Here is a 19,716-nt window from a genome sequence, read left to right as displayed (position 1 = left end):
TAGCAAGTAATTTTGTATGGATATTTTATGTAAACTGCCTTGCCATGATTTGATGCTCATATTTTTCCTTGCAGAGTTTCAAGTTGAATGTAGACAGTCACTGTGCTCTCAAGGAAGCTGTGGAGGAGGAAGGACACCAGCTTCTCGAGCTTATTGCATCTCACAAAGCAGGTAAATCCTCCTGAAATATTGCAAATCTTTATGTCTCCAGACTATTAAGAATGAAGAAGCGTTGCTGTAAATTACTGCATATATTCACCTCCTTATGTATTATTAATATTTACATTATCAGATTGACCTTCAAGATTTATAAATGTTTCATATACTGCATACAATGCTGTGATACTTATAAGATGAAATACTGCCTCCAAATGGTCTGCTCATTTTATTTTGGGCTTGCTGTTCGCCTGAGTTTCAATTGAAATCACATTCCTGAAAACTTCACGTTGACATACTTTTTGATGTAGGTGCTCTGGAAATAACATTAAGATAATGAATGAGAATTGTGCATATAGTTACAATGCATATGCATTAGGGCACTTATAGCTATCATTACAGACGGAAGGCTGGCATTCTAGAAAGATCTGATTATTTCCCTGCCAGTTCACACACATGAACGCTGCGCATGTTCTTTGCTGGTCATTGCATTAGCAGAGTTTTGGCCTCACACCAATTCTTACCCCGGTTGTAATGTATTTATGAGGAACAGATCATAAATAAAAAATAGTTTTGTCATTTGGTTATAGTTATCCTGGTAGTAAAAGACCATAAGACAGGATGAATTACAATTTGGCTCTTGCTTTGAGCTTACCACAGCTAAATAAGAAAAGAGCAGCATTAATCGGATGTGCTAATGCTAAAGACTGCTGTCTTAATTATGGCTCATTTACTGTATTTCTCATTGAATTAACATTACCTAGCTCCATACATCTTTCCAGTCATTTTTAAGTCTCCACACTGATACACATAGGAAATTTTATTTGGAATGTGAAGCTTTAATAATTTTTACATATTATGATTTTTGTTCCACATGCATTTTTTTAGTCAGTATACTGAATCCAAGTTAATTCCAAGCCATTAATCTATGTGGTTATACCATTTTTGCATTATTATGCTTTATGTCAAGTCAAAAATTCCCAGTGTCTATTTTGAGTGAAAATGCTAATATGGCAGGTGATGGTAGTGGTCATTTAAAATTATTTTTATTGTTTGAAATAACTGTGATCTACTAAATAATAATGGCACAAATGCAGTCAAGGCCGTAACTTGTGCTTTTCCCTTTTCTTGGAGAAGGACTAGAGGACATGCTGCGGATGATTGCGAGTCAATGGAAGGAGCTGCAGAGGCAAATCAAACGGCAGCACAGCTGGATTCTCAGGGCTCTGGACACCATCAAAGCCGAGATCCTGGCTACTGATGTGTCTGTGGAGGATGAGGAAGGGACTCGAAGCCCCAAGGTAAGTAGCGTGAAGCTTGCTATTTCCTCTTCCGCCTGTCTTTTTTTGAACCAGGTACCACTGAAGTTTTCTTTCCATCCCTAAGGCTTTTGTTTCCTAGTGTGTAAACTTTATGTTTCTATATCTATCTATCTATCTATCTATCTATCTATCTATCTATCTATCTATCATCTACCATCTACCTACCACAAAATTAAATGGCTTAGTTTAAAACAATAAAAAATACCCCACAATGTTCAGGTTTTCTAGGAACAGGTCTTTTTGTGGAAAGTGACAGGGTGGGAGGGGGACAGTACTTTAGCAGTAGGAGAAAGGGGGACATAAAACATTTAGTAAACAAAACATAAAGCATCTTAAACATGAATAATCAGAATGATTTTAAATTGTTTTGTTGCAACTATAAATCACTATAATCAGTGCAATCACTCAGCTCTGACATCCATTAGCTGCTTGGTTACAGCAAATTAACAAAGAAGAGAGAAAGTGATTCATTATCTCATTCCTGTTAATGACTATCAGATGCATTGCCTAATTAGGGGATGGTCATTGTAGTGGGAAGAAGGTCATATGCTTTGCAACAAATCTTTTTGCTCCGAGTGTAAGTTCTCCATAATAGCACATGCACCGAATACAACAAGTACTTTAAAAATGAGTATTGACATGTTTTGCTTTTCCATTTTAGATTTATGAAATAACCCTTACAGCATATGCAGTTAAACTTTAAATGAGGCACCTTTTAATACAGTGTTCTAAAGTTATCTTTAGACTCAAGATTAGAAAATAACTTTAGTAATTTGATATTTTCATGTAATTTCTCTCTTCTTTTGTTTTTTTTTTTTTTGTGTGTGTGTGAAAGTAAATGCAGAAAACCACTCTCATAATAGACACAGCATCGGAACATATTGTAACATGGGAGAAACAGATTTATGAGTTCAGGGTTTTATTTCTGGCATGGACAAAGCAATTAATTAGATCATCATCAGGTCACAGTTATTCAGCATCCATGTGGGTTGGCATTGTGCTAAACATGGACGAAGCAAGTTAAACAAACCCTTTCCCGCCCGGACTCACACCCTTCAGCGTAGGCACAGGAGAAGTGCAAACTGCCCTGCATCGGCGAGGCCATTCGTCCAGGGAAAAGCTCACACAGTTCATAGCTTCGGAACCTCAAACAGCAACCTTTAACTTATTCGTTGGAAACAGAGGATAGAATGTTGATCTCGGTTCCACTTAAAGAAGGTTCCACAGAGGAGGCCATGTCTCAGGAAATACTTGGAGGAAGGAAGGGGGTGGCTTGGCACACGAGCACATAGCTTTAGGAAGTGACGATGAGAAGGAAAGCTGGAACTAATAATGTGGGGTGGAGAGCGTGGGCAGCAGACCTCTCAGGGCAGAAGCGGAGCTCTTTCAAGGGGCGGGCTGTAGGGAGGAGTTGACTGGGCATGATACTTTGATTGCGGCAGCGGTGATGAGAAAGGACACCCAACTCAGTTGTGTTTTACTTATTAAACAAAAATATCCTGAGTGCTTACTTTTTAAAAGCTATCCTGTATTGGATGCATTCTGCATCCCAGCCACTGTTCTACAGCACTTCTGTGTATTCTTTATTTAATTCTCACAGCAAACCTGTAAGATAGTCCTTTCATAATCCCCAGTGGAGAAAATAGAGGACCAGAGAAGTTAAGTGACTTGCCTAAGGTCACACAGGTACTGAGTAGCAGAGCTAGGATTTGAATGGGAACCCTTTCGCCCCAGAACCCATTTTCCTCACCATTTGGAGCACCGCCTCTTGCTGGCACTGCTTAGTGCAGGGCATAGTGATGGGCAGTTAGCTCATGGAGCTCGTAGTGAAGTGAGGAGAAAGACTTAAATCTAACAGTCATGCCTTTATAGACTGTGCTGTGCTGTGAAAGAAAAGGGAGCGACCAGAAGTTGGGCTGGGGGAAGTGATTTGGATGAGGACAGGAAGGAGGCTTCTTTCAGGAAGCAACAGTCTACATGCCAGCCAGTGTAACTGGAGAGAGAGGGAGGACTGTGCAAGGTCAGCCAAGGGGATGGGCTTTGGGGGGAAATGACATCATTGATTTGCAGTGAATAAACCTGTCCTGGTTGTGGTGTGGAGCTTGGAGGGGGTGGAGTGGGGAGGTGCCAAAGTGGAACTGTGGAGATGGTGCAATCGCCTAAATTAATAAAAGACCTGTGTTGAAAATGAGCAGCTCTGTGCACCAGGGCCGATTTGGATCTGACACTTTAAAATCAGCTGATTTTGTAGGGAGGCACTGAGATGGAATAAAGACAATAACCCAATGAGGAGAAAGTATGCATTGTGAAAAGAGAGACAATATCAGCATTTCTCAGAAAGAGGGCTACCTGCCCATGCCCTCCCTCGGATGCATCCTGGGTGGAGGCCCTGCAGTCCACAAGCTCCTAGGAAGCCGCTGTCACAGGCTCTAGGAAGACCCTTTCCCACATGGGCACATTGCTCTCCCGCCACCGGGATTTTCACACAGCACGAAAGAGAAAAGAATTTAAATATTAGGACGAAAAGTAAATACACACAATTCCTAATGATTCGGGTGCCAGACAAACAACAACAATGAAGAACCTCTCTACTTGACTTGCCCCCAGTGTGAATCACATCAGTTTACAAAGAATAACTTGTGATTTTCTTATTAATAGTATTTCCAGTCCAAAGCATTTCCTGTCCCACTACATATACAGGGCATCTAGAAGCAGCTATGTGGAGCTGCTTTTTAAGTATCTACAGATGTGGGACCTGAAGGAGGCGCTGAGAATTTAAGATTTGATGTGGCAGAGCCAGCAAAAGCCCAGGCCTTCTACCTCCCAGCCAGTTTTTCTTCTCTGGACTGGGCTGAATTTTCTCAGGACAAATGAACTCATTTGTAGTTGAGGGAGAAGGTGAAATCAATTTTAAGACAAAGAAAATGTATTTCTAAGTTTAAGCATAGGAAACTATGGAAAAATCAGAATGATCATTCTTTTTATTTATTTAATTTTTATGAACTACTTCCCTTAGTCCCTTAGGCAAACACAAAGAATAATAGGAGAAGCTCAGACTCTGAAGTCAGACTGCCTGAGTCCAACCCCTGACACTTACCAGCTATGTGTTCGTGGGAAAATGACTTGATTCTCTGTGCCTCAGGTTCCCCATTTGTAAAACGGAGGCAATGCTAACATCTACCTCAAAGGGCTGTGATGTAGATTAAGGAGTTGATGTTTCTAAAGTGCTTGGAACAGTGCCGGACACATAGTAAGTCCGAGGTAAATGTACAAGGCTTCACATTCTGATTGTGGAGACGACTGGCAAATAATTATAATACAATCTGATAAATGTCCAATAGAGATAGGTACAAAGGTCTATGAGTACACAGAGAAGGAAATAGCAACCTGATTCAGGGGTGTCAAGGAAAGCTTTACAGAGGAGTTGATGTTTTAAATGGTAGTGGGGGGTGGGGAGTGATTTTTGCCAGAATGAACATAATGGGCAGTGAGAAGAGCAAATAAAAGATCTGGACGTGTAAAAATGTGTTGTGGCTGAAACCCGGGATCCTGTGGGCGATGTTTCGTCTGACCTGCCACAATCCACACCAAGGCTCACGATGTGGCAGGAAAGACCCTTAATGATCAGTGAGTCGAGCCATTCCTTCTACGTCTCTGATCGGCACTATCCAAGCCAGAGGGAGATCACTCTGCAGAATGTATCCAATACGTACTGTTTAAACAGGACTTTTTCTTGCCGTATCCCACTAAAACAGAGCAAGCTGAAACGGGTTACCCTGCGGTTCTCCGAGACTCCACGCTGGGTTTGACTCGGTGTCTGTCACGCCAGCCCTCCGCCACGCCTGACCTTGCACGGGTCCTGTACGGGCTGCGCCAGGCAATGCACCTCCAAGCACAGCAGTTATGATCGTCTATCTCGTCGTCAACCTAAACGGGGAGCTCAAATTAAAGCACAGTAGAAAATAACTCTAGAATTCTTCTTAGGTTTACTTCAGAAGCTACTGGGAACTTGAGAAGCATAATAGAGAATCTGAGGAATATATCTAGGGGGTATTTTTCTTTTTTGCCTTGTTTGAGGGAGTGAAGAAAAGGACTTGGTCTTAGAAATCTTGTAAAGAAGGAAGATAGGAGGAAATTCAAAGAATTTCCTGGGAACTTCTCCCCCAGGACTCGGCAGCACACCTTATTTGTTGTATTTCATTTTTTAAAAAAGTGTTTTCCCAGCACTGTGAGATCTTTTATACATGGAAATAGAGAACAGAATTTACCAATTCTAGAAATAGAGCTTCAGCACTCACATCTAAGAACTGAAAATATACTTGTAGTTATACATTTGCTTTTAGATTGGTGAAAATTTATTGCCTTAAACTAGGTTGTCAGTATGTTACATTTTGAATATAATAGATGGAGGGGTTTCAAAACTCAGTGAATATCTAACTCCTAACAAAGGCTACATCCTTTTTTTGACCTTTAAGGCAAGACTGTAAAGCAAGAAGCTTTCTTAAATTTTGCACATTGCCTTCTTTCTAATGTTCTGACCCTTTAGAGCTCCACTTGTCACCTGTACAGCACGCCCTCATTGCAGATACTTTAGAGTCAGGGCCCGGCCTTCCCGCATGACGTCACTGGAAGCACACAACAGCGGAACCTTTGTCCTCCTTAAAGAGACAGCTACAGTTCCAAAACCAAGAATATTTGAACATTTTATTGTGAAGCAGAAAACTTTACAGCTACTAGAAGAGTGACTTAGCCCGGGTTCCAAACAACAATAGCCTCATTTCCTCAGTGAAAGGAGGCTGGTTAGCCGGTTTGAACTCTAGGGTTGTGCTTTTTTTTTTTTTTTTTTTTTTTTTTTTTTTTTTTTTTTTTTTTAATTTGCCTTCTTTGAGGTTCTTAGATTGAAGTTCTCATCCCTTTGGAAATGGACATCAGACTCTGAAGGTCATCAATGTTATCTGTTCACCAGTGGTACAAAAGAGAGCTTAAGGACATTTCTGAAACATATTTGCTTAGCCCTGCAAACGGCAGTTCTGGATATTGGCTGACAAGGGGTGCGCGCGTGCCCCTGGCTTGAGTGTGTTGCCGACCACCTGGGCTTTCTTGCGACATCAGGGAGGGCAAGTCTAATGTTAATGTGCATTTTTGTGTCTTTGTTTACCAGGCACCCAAGCCATAACCCAGTTTTTATGCCGAAGAACGAGGGGTTACTTTCTTTAACTTGAGGGAGAGAAAGATGCTGATTTTGGGAACACCTTTTAGATGATGTTTTATTCTGTGTTATGTAGTGCCCCTGGGATAATAGTACAGCTGGATATTATGGAATTCAATTCTGATTCTTCCAAAGCTTTGGTGAGACGAAGCATTGTCTCTGCATTCTTTTCTTCATTGGCTCAAAAGCTAATGTAATTAACATGTTCTTTAATATAAGATCTTCAGAAACAGCATTAAGGTAATGCATGGGAATATGTTTGTGTTGCTGCTCTCCCCTACGTCGATACATACATGTGTAAAAAGCTACTTGAGATACGTTACTCTCTCATGTTAAAAAAAAGAAATCACAGGTATATGTTGTCAAAGGAACCAGAAGTGATATAGTAAGATTAAGTTATGCCTAACGTAGAAGAAAGACAACAGGCAAAGGCCTGGCCATTATTTATCAAGTGCTGACAGAGAGCTCAGCCCAGTGCTGGGGCAGACAAGAGGGAAGACACGCTTTTCTGCCCAGTGGTCTTATCGTCTCAGTGTAAGCACGCAGTGTAACACCCTGTCTAATGTAGAGTGGGCTATCTTAGATCTAGAATAATAGATCACCCAAGATTCAGATCATCTTAATTAGGATGTTGGCAGATTGAAATGGAATGGGGTTCTCGATGCAAGCAAATGAGTAGTGAAAGCATTACCAATTCCTCCTCTTCTGTGCAGACCTCTTCCTGAAAGGCAGTATCCGAGCCAGGCCCTTTCCCGCTGAACTGGATGAGCTTAGTCCTGCTATGCGGCACCTAGGGGAGCCCTTTCTTCCACGGTGGCTTCTTCAGTAGTCCTCTTTTTTTTTGTCATCAGAAAGGCAACTTTTCTTCAAAAGTGTTTTTGAAAGACAGAAACAAAAGTTGAGTTATTTCTCTGAAGATCAGTTGTGGTTACTAAATTTGTGATAGAATGGAATGAAAAGTAGTTTCTCTACTCTCCTTGAGGCACTTAAATTTGCATATTATCAGATGTATGGGTGAATCCAAGACAAGGAATTGTTTTTAATAGTCTGCCACTCTAATGAGGTGACTGAAAAATGATTGAGGTGATACAAATATTACTAGGTCAAAGGACACTTAATGGTCAGCCCTATCGTGGTCCACATGATTTACAAGGCCATAGCTGACCTTGATTTTTCACACTGTTCTTCCATCGCTGGTGGCCTTAAGGGTGGGTAGACATATTTGGCTTAGCAAGAATCTGGGAGTGAAATTCTTTGGTGTTTCTAATCAACACAGGGAAATGTCATTGACCTTAGCAGGTATATAGTTTATTTTTTTCCTTATGTAGTCAAAGAGTGCCTAACCTCTGAATCTATACCACCTAGAGTTGCAAAGTTGCATGGTTTTGGATGCAAAGTTCCATTTTATGGAAAGCAGTCCTCTTTTATTGGAACTAACGTTTTGTAACTCAGCCTGATCTATATTAAAGGTAATATATAGTAAACACATTAGAGAGACTTTTTAATTAGGAGGTCAACATTTAAAAAAAATATCTATAAGTGTTTAAGCACAAAACGGAAGGCAAGATACAGATTTGCTTCTGAAAAAGACTGAATTTAATAAGTAAATTTTTGAAAGTGTGAAACAGTTACCTCACTGTGTGATTTACACTTTCCCCCTGGAATGTGTTGTTTCTGGCAGGGGAGTGGGCTGAGCTAGAGAGAGCCCTGCTAAAGGGATTACTTTGCTCTGGCTCTTGTGTTTATCAGGTCACCTAGGACCTCTTATAAAACAGCAGCTTTCAAATGTACACACAACTGCACTCGATACGCTGCGTGCTCCAAATGTTTGTTTAGCTCTTCTTACACCCACAGTATTTCCCATCCAGTGAGGTCAAAAAGCATTGAGATGTCCACATTCTGCCTTTTCCTTTTTAGTTGGAACATAGCCATTTCTGTGGTTCAGATGCTAACTAAGATGGAGATATTTTTTAATGTACTGTGGTGCTCTTTGACACCAGGACTCCCAGGACATTCCCAGGGCTGCCTCCTACTGCTTCTAAATGGAGGTTAATATTTCTCAGGAAACATTAACTGGATTGGTGGTCCTGCTGAGCCGGAGCACAGGGACCCATCTCACTGCAGCTTCCAGGCCACTTTGCATTGGGTTGGGCTGGCGGCTTCTCGTCGTTACACAGCTGATCTCAGACTATGTGCATAGGAACCGTGCAGGCTCGTTTACATGCGGATTTTTTCAGTAAATACGTTCAGTACTCTAAATGTATTTTCTCTTCCTTATGGTTTTCTTTTCTCTAGCTTACTTCATTGTAAGGATACAGTATGTAATGCATATAATATACAAAATATATGTTAATTGTCTATGTTATTAATAAGGCTTCTGGCCAACCATAGACTATTTCTAGTTAAGCTTCGGGGGAGACAAAAGTTATACACAGATTTTTGACTAGGGGGCTGGGAAACACACCCCTGAGTTGTTCAAGGGTCAATTGTACTTACTTGTCCTGCAGAGGCTGACCCTTGTTTAGCGTTGCCCACCATGGGGCTAAGCAAGGCCATCGCCCCATGGTTTCTTTGCTGAGTAAGAAAGGGGAGAGGCAAAAAAGGAACCCTAAAGCAAGAGTCTAAGACAAGGGAAAGGGAGAAGTAAAAAAAGGATAAGAGGGAGAAAGATGAAAGAAGGAAATACGTGTCCAGTGAAGCTAACTGCCCACATCTGCTTCACGGACATTAATGCTTTCATGTCTCTCTCTTATACTTTTCTTTATCTCCCTGGAAATCAAAGCCGGAAAAAACTTTCTTCACTTTTTTTTGGTCATGCTAGGTATTATTGTATGACCCTTTGTGTGTTGTGTGTGCATGTGTTTATAACACCCTCTATTAATGAGGTTAGCTTTTAGAGCAGGCTTATATGGTCTAGGTTTGTGTCAAGCCTTTTGCCTGGATTATCTCATTCATTCTTCCCAACAATACTAGCAGTCATAGCTCCTGTCATCATTTTCACTTTACTGGTGGAAAAACTTGGCCTCTGAACACATGCTAGACACTCAAGCGTACTCACAGTCTCTTTAAAAACCTTACTTGGCAGGGTAAAGGCCAAACTCCTTTCCCTGTCATGGACTCCACCTGTATAGTCAAGGTTCATGTCACTGTTTCTTTTCCTAAATGATCTAGTTAAGTCATCATCTTCCAAATGCATTTTCTCTCTCTTTTCTTTTTGCTTTTGCCCAGGGCTCTTCCCATTCTCTCTATCTATACTGGTCTTACCTATCTTAAAATCAACAAATATTGAATATGTAACTACATTGTGATTTCATAGCTCTGGAGAGAATACTGTAACTCTCCTTGCTCACTGCCCAGGAGGGGAGACAGTTATACACATACATAATTCTAAATTAAGGCAGACTGTGTGATAAATATTATAATAAGGCACTCCATATCTCTTATTATAATAAGAGATAGGGGCATTGGGGGAGGGGACATTCTCTTAATCTGATGGAGTCTGGGAAGGCTCCTCCCACCCCCAAGAGTAGACTGATTTTGTGGAGGTCTCTAATATTCTGATAAATTGTTCATAGGAAGACATGAGAGGAAGAGCATTCAGGTGGAGGAAATGACACAGAAGTATGGAAAAGGGGAACTATGAGAAGCATGCGTTTATGGGAAGGGTAAGGATATGCTGGAAAATAAAGTCCGAAAAGCTTTGAGCTGTATACTGGAGACCTTTGAATATCAGCTGAAGAGCTTGTTTTACTAGTGTGCCATGAGTATTTTTAATGATTAGATTTAGCCATAGAAAGCAGATGGCAAAAAGGCTGTGATAATAGAGAGAAAAAGGAGCAATATTATGGAAGAAGATATATTGGGATTTGTTGTCTAGGGAGTGGAGGGCTGAGGGAAGAGTTAATGATGACTCAAAGGAATTGAACCTGAGCAGTTAGGTGACTAGCGTTACCATTAATTGTGTTTGGACACATTTTGATAAGGAGCAGTTTTGAAAATGGAGGACAGTGACCTTGGTGTCCAATTAATAAGAATATCTGGGTGTATAACCTGGGCATAGATATTTTTGTAACCTCAGCAGTTGATTTGAAAGTATAGGCGAGTTTGAGAACAATGATTTAGGAACAGGAGAAACCTGAAAATCATCTCTATGTGGTTGCGTGCAATGCTCAGTTGAAAATGCAAGCCTGAAGCTTCTTGCAGTGGGGATCAATGCTAATGATACAGGTTTGGCAGTCCAAATAGAAATAATAGCTGTAGCCTTGGAAATTGATATTGACAAGAAAGGACTATTGTGTGAAAATAAAGGAGAGTGTTGATAGAACCTTGAGGAATGCTTGGAATAACTCAGAGCAAAGATGCCATATGAAAATTGGGGCTTAAGTGAGAATCTACATACTTAACAGTGAAGGTCCCAGCCCTGCACCCCAGAAGGCTGGCAGCCAGTAGACAGAAGGGGTGCAGGTCAAAGGAACTTTTCATGGCATAGGGTGACCTTAGCATGTTTATATGACATAGAATAGGAATAGTTAAAAAGGGACCATTGAAGAAGATAGTTTCAAGAAGGATGCGAAAGAAGATGAATTAGCACAATGCTTCAGAGGAGGGCAAGGAAGTGGATCAAGCAGAGCTTTTTATCTCATACAACTTATGAGATAAAAAAGAAAGAAGGACTACTGGGTGATAAGCAAAACAGTAAAGAGGGAAGAAAGGCAAAGGATTTAGAATGAAGAAAAATTCACTGTAATTAGTCAGTGGGGCAATTATTTGAATAGAAGGAGGGTTGAGCCTGAGGAAGGACTGGAGAACAAGAGTGGGATTCAAATCCCGCCCTCTCAATAAAAATTTCCCACAAGTTTCAGGCCTAAGTGATTGCTATGCCTTCTAAATTCTATTGCATTTACTATTTGTACCACGCATTTGGTGGTTAATCACACATGGCCTCGTGACACCCCTTCCATTGTTATCTTGGACGTCCCTTTAAATCCAGAGGGAACACCAAAGGGGGATATGGTCTGCGACTCCCAGGACAGCCGCTACAGCCCACACCTTTTTGTCTGATGGGCATTAAACATTATTTGAGCTAAAAATATTTTTATTTAATTTTATAATTAAATTGATATATAACATTGATGGTTGATTTATAATATTATTATTATTAAAGCTAAAGACAGAACTTCACTTTATCTTCTCATCTTCTGTGATATTTTGTCTTAGTTGTGTAAATAATGGCATAATCCTGTCTTACCCTCTACTCTTTTTTTCTCCAGTTCTCTCCCATTTTCTTTGCCTCCTAATCTTTAAAAGAGCCATTTCAACTATTCTCCCCAAATAGCTAGCAATTTATACTATAAGAAGGAGAAAGTGTGATTTTATCATTATTTTTGTACTTCCTTGAGTCAGGTCAGTCGGTTAATTATTTTAATAGATTGTTAAATTTTTAAAACATTTTTATTTAAGCAGACTTGCTGAAAGAATACACTCTGAGTTGCTACTTTGAAAAAGAGTAAAAGCATCTAATGTGACTTAGCAGCTGACCAGCACACTGCTTGATGAAATTTGTAGTCTTTGTTCTAAAGCTCTCTAACAAAATCAGGTGGGCTTGAACCTGAGAAGGTAAAGGTCTCTAAATTGATGTAAATTCATTGGGCAGAACTGAATCATACCATTATTTGAAACTCTAACAAAGTCTAATCTCTGACATATTATATTTGGTGCACCATAATCTGAGTACATGTACACATCATTCTAGTAATTGATGAATGTGGTTTACTTAATATAATATAGTTTATGCAATACCAGCCCTTTGTAGGAAATTCAGGTTTGGGCAGCTCTGCTCTGTCCAATGGCCTGGACCACTTCTCTGGAACAGTCTCCATAAAACACACACTCGTGTGTTTTTCCAAACTAGCCGGGTCAAATTTATTACCTTGCTGTCATTCATTTGATGCCTCTTCTGACTGTCATTAGCTAGATGGGGAAATATTGAATTTCACTGGATAATTTCATCTGGCTAAAACCAGTAAAATCAATAGATTTTTGTTAGGAATTTTTGGTCTAGTTGTGAGACCAGAAAGAAATTAGCAGCTTCATCAACATATTTAAACTTCAGTACTTATCTGCACCTTCTGAAGTTTATCCATAATTTAAGGGCTATGCATTTTGAATTACTAGGAATTTTGAAAAACACCTTTTTGTCTCAACTTTTTTCTCATTTTCAGCCCCTCATGGCCAAAGCTTTTCTTTCTTTCCTCGCTGAAAGTAAACAAATAAGCACATGATATAAATTCGTGATACTGATGCTAAGCAGGCTCAATAGTATCAGCGATCTTGACTATTGTAGAATGATGCCAACCAGCTTAATGTGTTGGAATTCTTCCTGTTACTCAAGACTTCAGGAGGTTCCAGAACCCGGGCTTCTTTACACTGATCTCCTTTTCTGATCACACATTGCTTCTCCTCTTCACAAACCCTTCTAAGAATTACATATTCATAAAATGACAATTTCTGGGCCCCTCCACCACTCTCAGAAGTGAAGTTCTTATGTCATGATGTGTTTTTTTCTCAAGTAAATTAGACTAATTTGATTCAACAGAAAATAAGTTATTAAATTGTGCTATTAATTTGTATTATATTTTAGAATGAAATGAAATCATCTCATTTCCTAAGAAGTAGAAAGTTTGTAACTATTACTGTTAACTAGTAATTGAGAATTTCCCCTTTTTTTGGTTAAAGTCTAAGAATTATTAACTGTCTAACGTTGGACAAAAGCAAGACTGATGTGAACAAAGATATCACTGGGTAAAGGTGAATTTGGTGTTCAGAGTGTTTTTCTTCCATTGTAATTACCTTCGTATTTTATCCAATTGTACAGTAGTTTTCAGTCGTATTCCTGTTTTAGACCTTTGACAACAGCATTTTCTATCATTGTCTGCAGATCCCGATAGTCCCAGTTGTACACAAAAAGCTTAATGACTATTCTTCATTGACTAATATACAAAAGGGAAATTGGGTAAAAGAGTTTTGAGATAGAATCTTTGGAAATCCTGCATTTTAAGCAGATGTTGTTTCACAACATCTTCTTTCAATGAATACCTCGAAATAGAAGCTTTTGTTTTGTGTACTTTTCCTAGACAATCATTAGTTCTCTTTCTTCCCATAAATGGTAAAAGTGAATATTAGAAAGTATAATGCCCTGGCTGGTGTGGCTCAGTGGATTGAGAGCTGGCCTGCAAACCAAAGAGTCGCTGGTTCGATTCCCAGTCAGGGCACATGCCTGGGTTGAAGGCCAGGTCCCCAGTAGGGGGCGTGTGAGAGGCAACCACACATGGATGTTTCCCTCTCTCTACCCCTCTATTCCTCTGTCTCTAAAAATAAATAAATAAAATCTTTAACAAAAAAGAAAGTATGGGCACACTTCTCATAAAAGGGAAATGGGTTGGGGATATTGTACTAATGATATAATCAACAGCAGCATCAAACAGTGGTTATTAAGCTTATTTGCAGGCATGTGGACCACCTAACCATTTAGCCATTTTCCTCCTCTTTCCTAAGAGAATAACCTGTTTTTGTCCACATACCTACCTTCTTTCATGCTACGTAGTTCAGGTGAGGTAGACTCTATTCCCTAGCCCGTGCAGTGAATCACAGTTAGTGAATCACAGTTAGAATCAAACAACCATGAGCCCCTGCCCCCCTCTAAGTTAATGATTGGTTCATGCACAGCCAATTGATGCACTTCTGACCATTAGATATGAAAGAAGCCTCTTGCTTTGAAAAGGTTTTCTTTCTTATAGAAAGAGACAAACAGAAGGAAAAGTTCCCTTTCAAATTCTGGGCACTTTCACAAGGAGGTGAGGCTGAACTGTGATAGCCATTTTGTCTCTATGAATAGAGTTAGGTTGAGGTCAAAGTTTATATGCCAAGGATGACAGAGGGGAAAGATGTACGTGTATTCTTTGTATCCTTGAACAGCCAAGTTAACTAAACCTTCAGCTTTTAAATAATTTTCCTCTTTGCTTAGCCTTATTCTATTAGTGGATTTGGGATTTTCTGTTATAGGGGACACTCACATCCTATGCAACAAATTCACTGTTATAGGGAATTATTACAGGGAGTATCATATAATTTAAATCTTTCTCTACCTGTCACATCTCAAAATACTTTATTTTACTTTGTTGCCCCTTCTGCTAAGCTGTCATTTTTTTAAGGTCTTACTTTTCAACGTATTGCTACATGGTGCCTTTGGCCACAGTCTCTCTATTGAAATTATTCTCATCAGTGTTCACTTATGACTTCCCTGAGCCTCAGATCCCTAATCTGTAAGTAAAACATTTGATCCTCATTGGTGGTTTTAATTTAAAAAATTATTAGCCAGTACCTGTTTTAAACCAAATGTTACCAGTAGCCCCTACATGTAAAACAAAGAAAAGTAAAATTTCTCGGTTGACTCGGAAGCTGGAAGCTTCGTCCCCTGCATACTGCCACCTGGGCCTTCCCTAGTGCTCCCTGTGCCGACCTCTGCAGGGTTTGCAGGGCCACAGGACACAGTTTGAACACTAGCCTCCCGAGCTGACGTTCCTGTCAGTGCCTCTCCTGCCTCTTTTTTACTTGCACAGTAATTACTACCCAGAATGCTTCATTGGCTTCCCATCACCTACCGATAAAGTTCCTTTCTCTCAAGTTTTGTTCCTTTGAGTCTCTTTTATCTTCATTTACTACCGTCATATGGGGCTATTTCTAGTCTCCAAAACTGACCAGTTTGTCCTTTTTTCTATGCTCTTGTCATTTTGCTCTTTATTTCTTTGCCTTTCCCCACCTGTTCAGTCCTTTTAACCCATACCCGGTACCCATCTGAGTCAAATGAATCTGCATTTTTTCAGTGTTCCTATATCACATTCTCCTTTTGACTTTTGTATTGAAGATATTCTTCAGGGTGTATGCTCTTTAAAGGTGGGGAAACTACAAGGGGAAGGACCCCTACAAAAACCCACGGTGGAATTATCTTCTGGAGGGTGAGCCCCTTGTAGTACAGGCTTCCCCCACTAGGTGAGTGTTCTAGGAACCATCTGTATCAGTGAACCAGATGGTGGTGTTGTGAGAGGCTGCAGTCTGCATCAGTGAATTTTTTTTTGAAGATTTTTTCAACAAGTTTACCCATTTCATCATGGGTGATTTATGAATGCAACTGCCCACACCGCACTGAGTGTTCAGCAGCTTTGACCAAAAACCGCATGACCTGCGTGCCCTACCTTTCCTATTTACTTGATCTCACCTCAAGTGACTTTTTTTTTGTTTCCTGGATGAAAAAAGTGCTTAAAGGGAAACATTTTGCTGATGTGGAAGACATGAAACAAAAATGAATTTTCCACTGTCTTGAGCAGTGGAAAAAACTTTTCAATAGGTATATTGCATCAAATGCAGAGTATTTTGAAGGTGGCTGAAGTTTAAACATGTAAGAATAAATACATAATTTTAAAAATAAATTCGGGGTTTTTTTGGGTCCTGCTTTGTAGTTCTTGTTCATTGTTCTGTACACATCAGTGCTCAGCTTATGTCCCTCAAATGCCACTCTCAAGAAAATGCTTATTAATAAACAATAAATATACAGCAGAATTAAAATACTTTAATTATATGGGTGTTTTTAGATTTGTTATTTCTGTTAGTTCTTTAAATATTTGTATAGTTTTTAAACTGATCTGTAATCTCTGAGATTATGTAGATTAAATTGATTTACTTAATTAAATTTAATTGATATGATGGAATCTAAGCAAATTTTATAAAACTAAAATGGAGTATACTTTTAATGCAAGATGTTTTATAGCTTCATAACCAAAAACCAAACAAGTAACCTAATATTGTCCATATTTAGAAATTTGGACTTTTTGACACTTTAAACAGGGTTATTTCTGAGTCAGCTCACTAACACCCTAGGTATACCAGTTGTGAATTAATAAGCGTGGCAGCTAACCTCATACTATAATTTTTAAACACTTAACAACCTAATAGTTGTTATTGAGTTCCCAGGGAGGTCAATCAAGCATGTAATTTCAATAAAATACCTTTTTTTGTTTTTATATTTTATTCCTTATAACTGCTATAAGATCACCATTCTTAACAGAATGTGTTTGAAAATTCCATTAAGTTTAATAAAAGTTACAAAAGTTGGTGAACAATGTACCACTGTACAACTATTTAGTTTCTACTATTTCATTTTAATTGCTTAGTGCTTCATTTTATTAAAATCTTTAAATAGTTCTGATGGTAAAGAAAATGTATATTGATTTGGTAAAAGTAATATTTCAAACAAACTGTAGTAAGAATATATCATATGATACAGTAGTGATAGTATAGAGATTGATGTGATTTGAGAGGAAGAAAAAAAGTTTTTTCCAAGACTAAATGTTATCAGTTATTTTTAGAACTGGAGAGAAGCTGACTTTGAGACTAGAAATAATGATGCAGACAAATAGATATATTCCAGAGCTGGATAACTGAGAGCTTAAAATAAGTCCCCAAGTCATAGGCAAATGTAAAGTGCTGTCCCCAGGGATCAGTAAGTCAGAGAGTTCCCCCTCTGCACCTGTCCGGCCATCTGCAGGAGGAGTGACAGTGCCACTGTCCTCCCTCAGAGGATCTGTGAAGAGATTAGATGATGTACATGGAAGTATTATCAGGGTTGGATGGATTAACTGATTCACATGTGGTTGCTAAGGAGAGCACATCTCATACACTCCTAAGCTCCTGTAGTTGCTGCCCGAGTAGGAATTCAACACCCTGTTCTCATGTAAACATGGGTGGGGGCTGTGGCCATGGTCTGCTCTCCGGTGAGGAACTTTGAGTGGGACGTGGGACGAAGGAGAATCACTGCATCCACAAGGAGGTGGGCGTAAGAACCAAGACTCAGTCTGAAGCAGAGACTGGGTCTACAGCTGGAGGCAGAAGGAACGCACGTGAAAAGGAAAACAAGCCTGAAAAGAGCCACTTGGAAGCACCAATACACAGAGCCAGGTGCTTCACAATAGGGGCCTTGGATGGTACTTGAGATGGTGGTGGTGGGAGTTGTTAGGGTTCCAGAAAAATTAGTCTCAGCATAGGCCATGCCTTCTGCCCGCCGTCCTGTGATGCCTGGAGTTCCTTTTCAGAGAATAAATGTAGGCCCTCAGCACCCTCCAGGTTCGAGGTGTGACATTTTCATACTCTTTAAATTCTAGAATTATATCCTAGTGATTAGATCCTGAAATTGAACAGATATAGGATCTGAATTCTTAAATTATGATTTTAGTGTTTGTAATTGTTATTGGAAATAATTATCATGATACCTTTGATGTTAAGATTTTATTAACATTTATCTACATACAGTAAATTGCTTCTATGACTGTGCATTCATTATTTACTCTTGGTAGGTCTGGTATACATACGGTAACATTTGAAATTTGCCAGTTGGCTGGTGATTGAATATGAAGTCGCTGATTCCTTTCCACTTCCCACATTCCCTACTCCTGGCCCATTAATTTTGTAGGACTCAGTTTAAATCGGGAAAGGAAAATGGCCCACTTAAAATGAGCATAGTCAAGGAAAGGCTCTGACTCTCGGCCTTACCCATAGGAGCCTCAGTAAATTCCTTTCTGCAAAGTATTTGGTGCTTGCTGCTTCATTTCCAGCAATGCCTCTGTGGGGCCAGTCTCTCGAGAAAAGAGAACTGTGACCACAGTTGCTGGCAAAGAAGACAGAAAAGAGGGCAAAATAAGGAAGTTTTTCCAGGTAGCTTTTTCAGCACATAGGGCCTAGTCTTTAAACTTCCAGCCCATAAAGCAGTATTTCCTGTCCTAATAGTTTCCCTGTCTTGGTCTCCTAACAAGCACTGAGCAGTAAGTGGGCTCCGCTGTCTGTCTGCACCTGACTGCTCTGACTGTGTTAAGAGTCATCGGCTCAGAGAGGACTGGGGACCCTGGGGATTAGTGTATAGCAGAGTCAGTAAATTGTTTGGTTTGTGTAACATTTTTGGAGAAGAGAGTAGAGTGGTAAAGTGAGTTAACATGAGTAAAAGAGGCACTGAAAAGGCAGAGGGACAGCCTCTCCTATTTAATTGTATTGTGCTCTTGAACAAAAAGGGTTTTGTTAAGTAGAAGCTTATTTTAGTTATTTTCAGTGATAGTAAGAAGTTATTCATCTAGTGCGAATAAAGAGCAAGGCGTTGGGTTTCTGAATCCAGGTCTTCACACAATTGTGGAGAGAGAGCTTTGGAAGACACTTGCTGTGCTAGGTGGCCATAAATGGTGACAAAGCATTGGACAAATAGGACAGATGAAAATATGCTGTTCGAGAAAAATAGTCTCCTTTTAATAAAGTACATGAAGTTCTTGCATCCTGCATCTGCCATGGTATAATGACCCTATTAACAGAAAAGGAATGCAAAATAAGGAGTCAGCATGCTTGTTACCTAAGCCTGTCACAACATTTTAAATCGCTCAAAGTTGCAGTTTCCTGAAAAGAAGCTACAGTTGTTGAGCGGCCCTGTTGGCTGCTCGGCAGGATCTGTAATTCAGGACTTCACTCTCGCGGAATTTCACTTCCCTTTTCCATGTAAAAGGGCCATAGCATTTTGTATATTATAGAGAAATATGAGATAATTAAGGTCAGAAAAACATAGGCATGGAAAAATAAGAAAACATACTTCTTTTCCTGTTTCATGAAACTGTGGTAGAGTACTAAGTAAGACAAACAACTTTATAATTAGAAACAAAATTATGAGAAGTCATTTTTATTCTAAAAATCACATTAATGGCTTTGTCTGCAGCACAGTTATTACCAATTGCCATTAACTTGTTGGCACAAACAAGCTTAAAATTTATTTCATATTCTGTAGTCCTAATAATTTTTTTGAAAAAGTGTGGCATTCAAATGGTGTAATTAAAAGAAGTAGAATACTAAACATATATTTATGAAGGGTTTTGAATGTATTTGTTTTAAGTTGAACAGATAATTTCTAGTGATTTCGTGAGTCATACAGTAAATAATTAAAATAAA

At 39.4% G+C, this 19,716-nt stretch overlaps 1 protein-coding gene across 3 annotated transcripts in view; it reads left to right on the top strand.

Moving 5' to 3' along the window:
- The window catches only part of AKAP6 (A-kinase anchoring protein 6), a 476,021-nt gene that overhangs the window by 251,440 nt on the left and 204,865 nt on the right, over window positions 1-19,716 (top strand). For 2 of the 3 annotated variants that reach the window (XM_045188183.3, XM_045188177.3), the window contains exons 6-7: window positions 75-171; window positions 1,291-1,457. In XM_045188183.3, the coding sequence (XP_045044118.2) occupies window positions 75-171; window positions 1,291-1,457 (264 nt within the window). The remainder of the gene's footprint in view (window positions 1-74; window positions 172-1,290; window positions 1,458-19,716) is intronic. The other variant, XM_053928192.2, reaches the window with a different exon arrangement.

Source organism: Desmodus rotundus, chromosome 7, assembly GCF_022682495.2.
Source record: "Desmodus rotundus isolate HL8 chromosome 7, HLdesRot8A.1, whole genome shotgun sequence".
NCBI classification, from domain to species: Eukaryota; Metazoa; Chordata; class Mammalia; order Chiroptera; family Phyllostomidae; genus Desmodus; species Desmodus rotundus.
The sequence above is the reverse complement of the archived record's forward strand: the minus strand, read 5'-3'. Positions and strand labels throughout refer to the sequence as shown.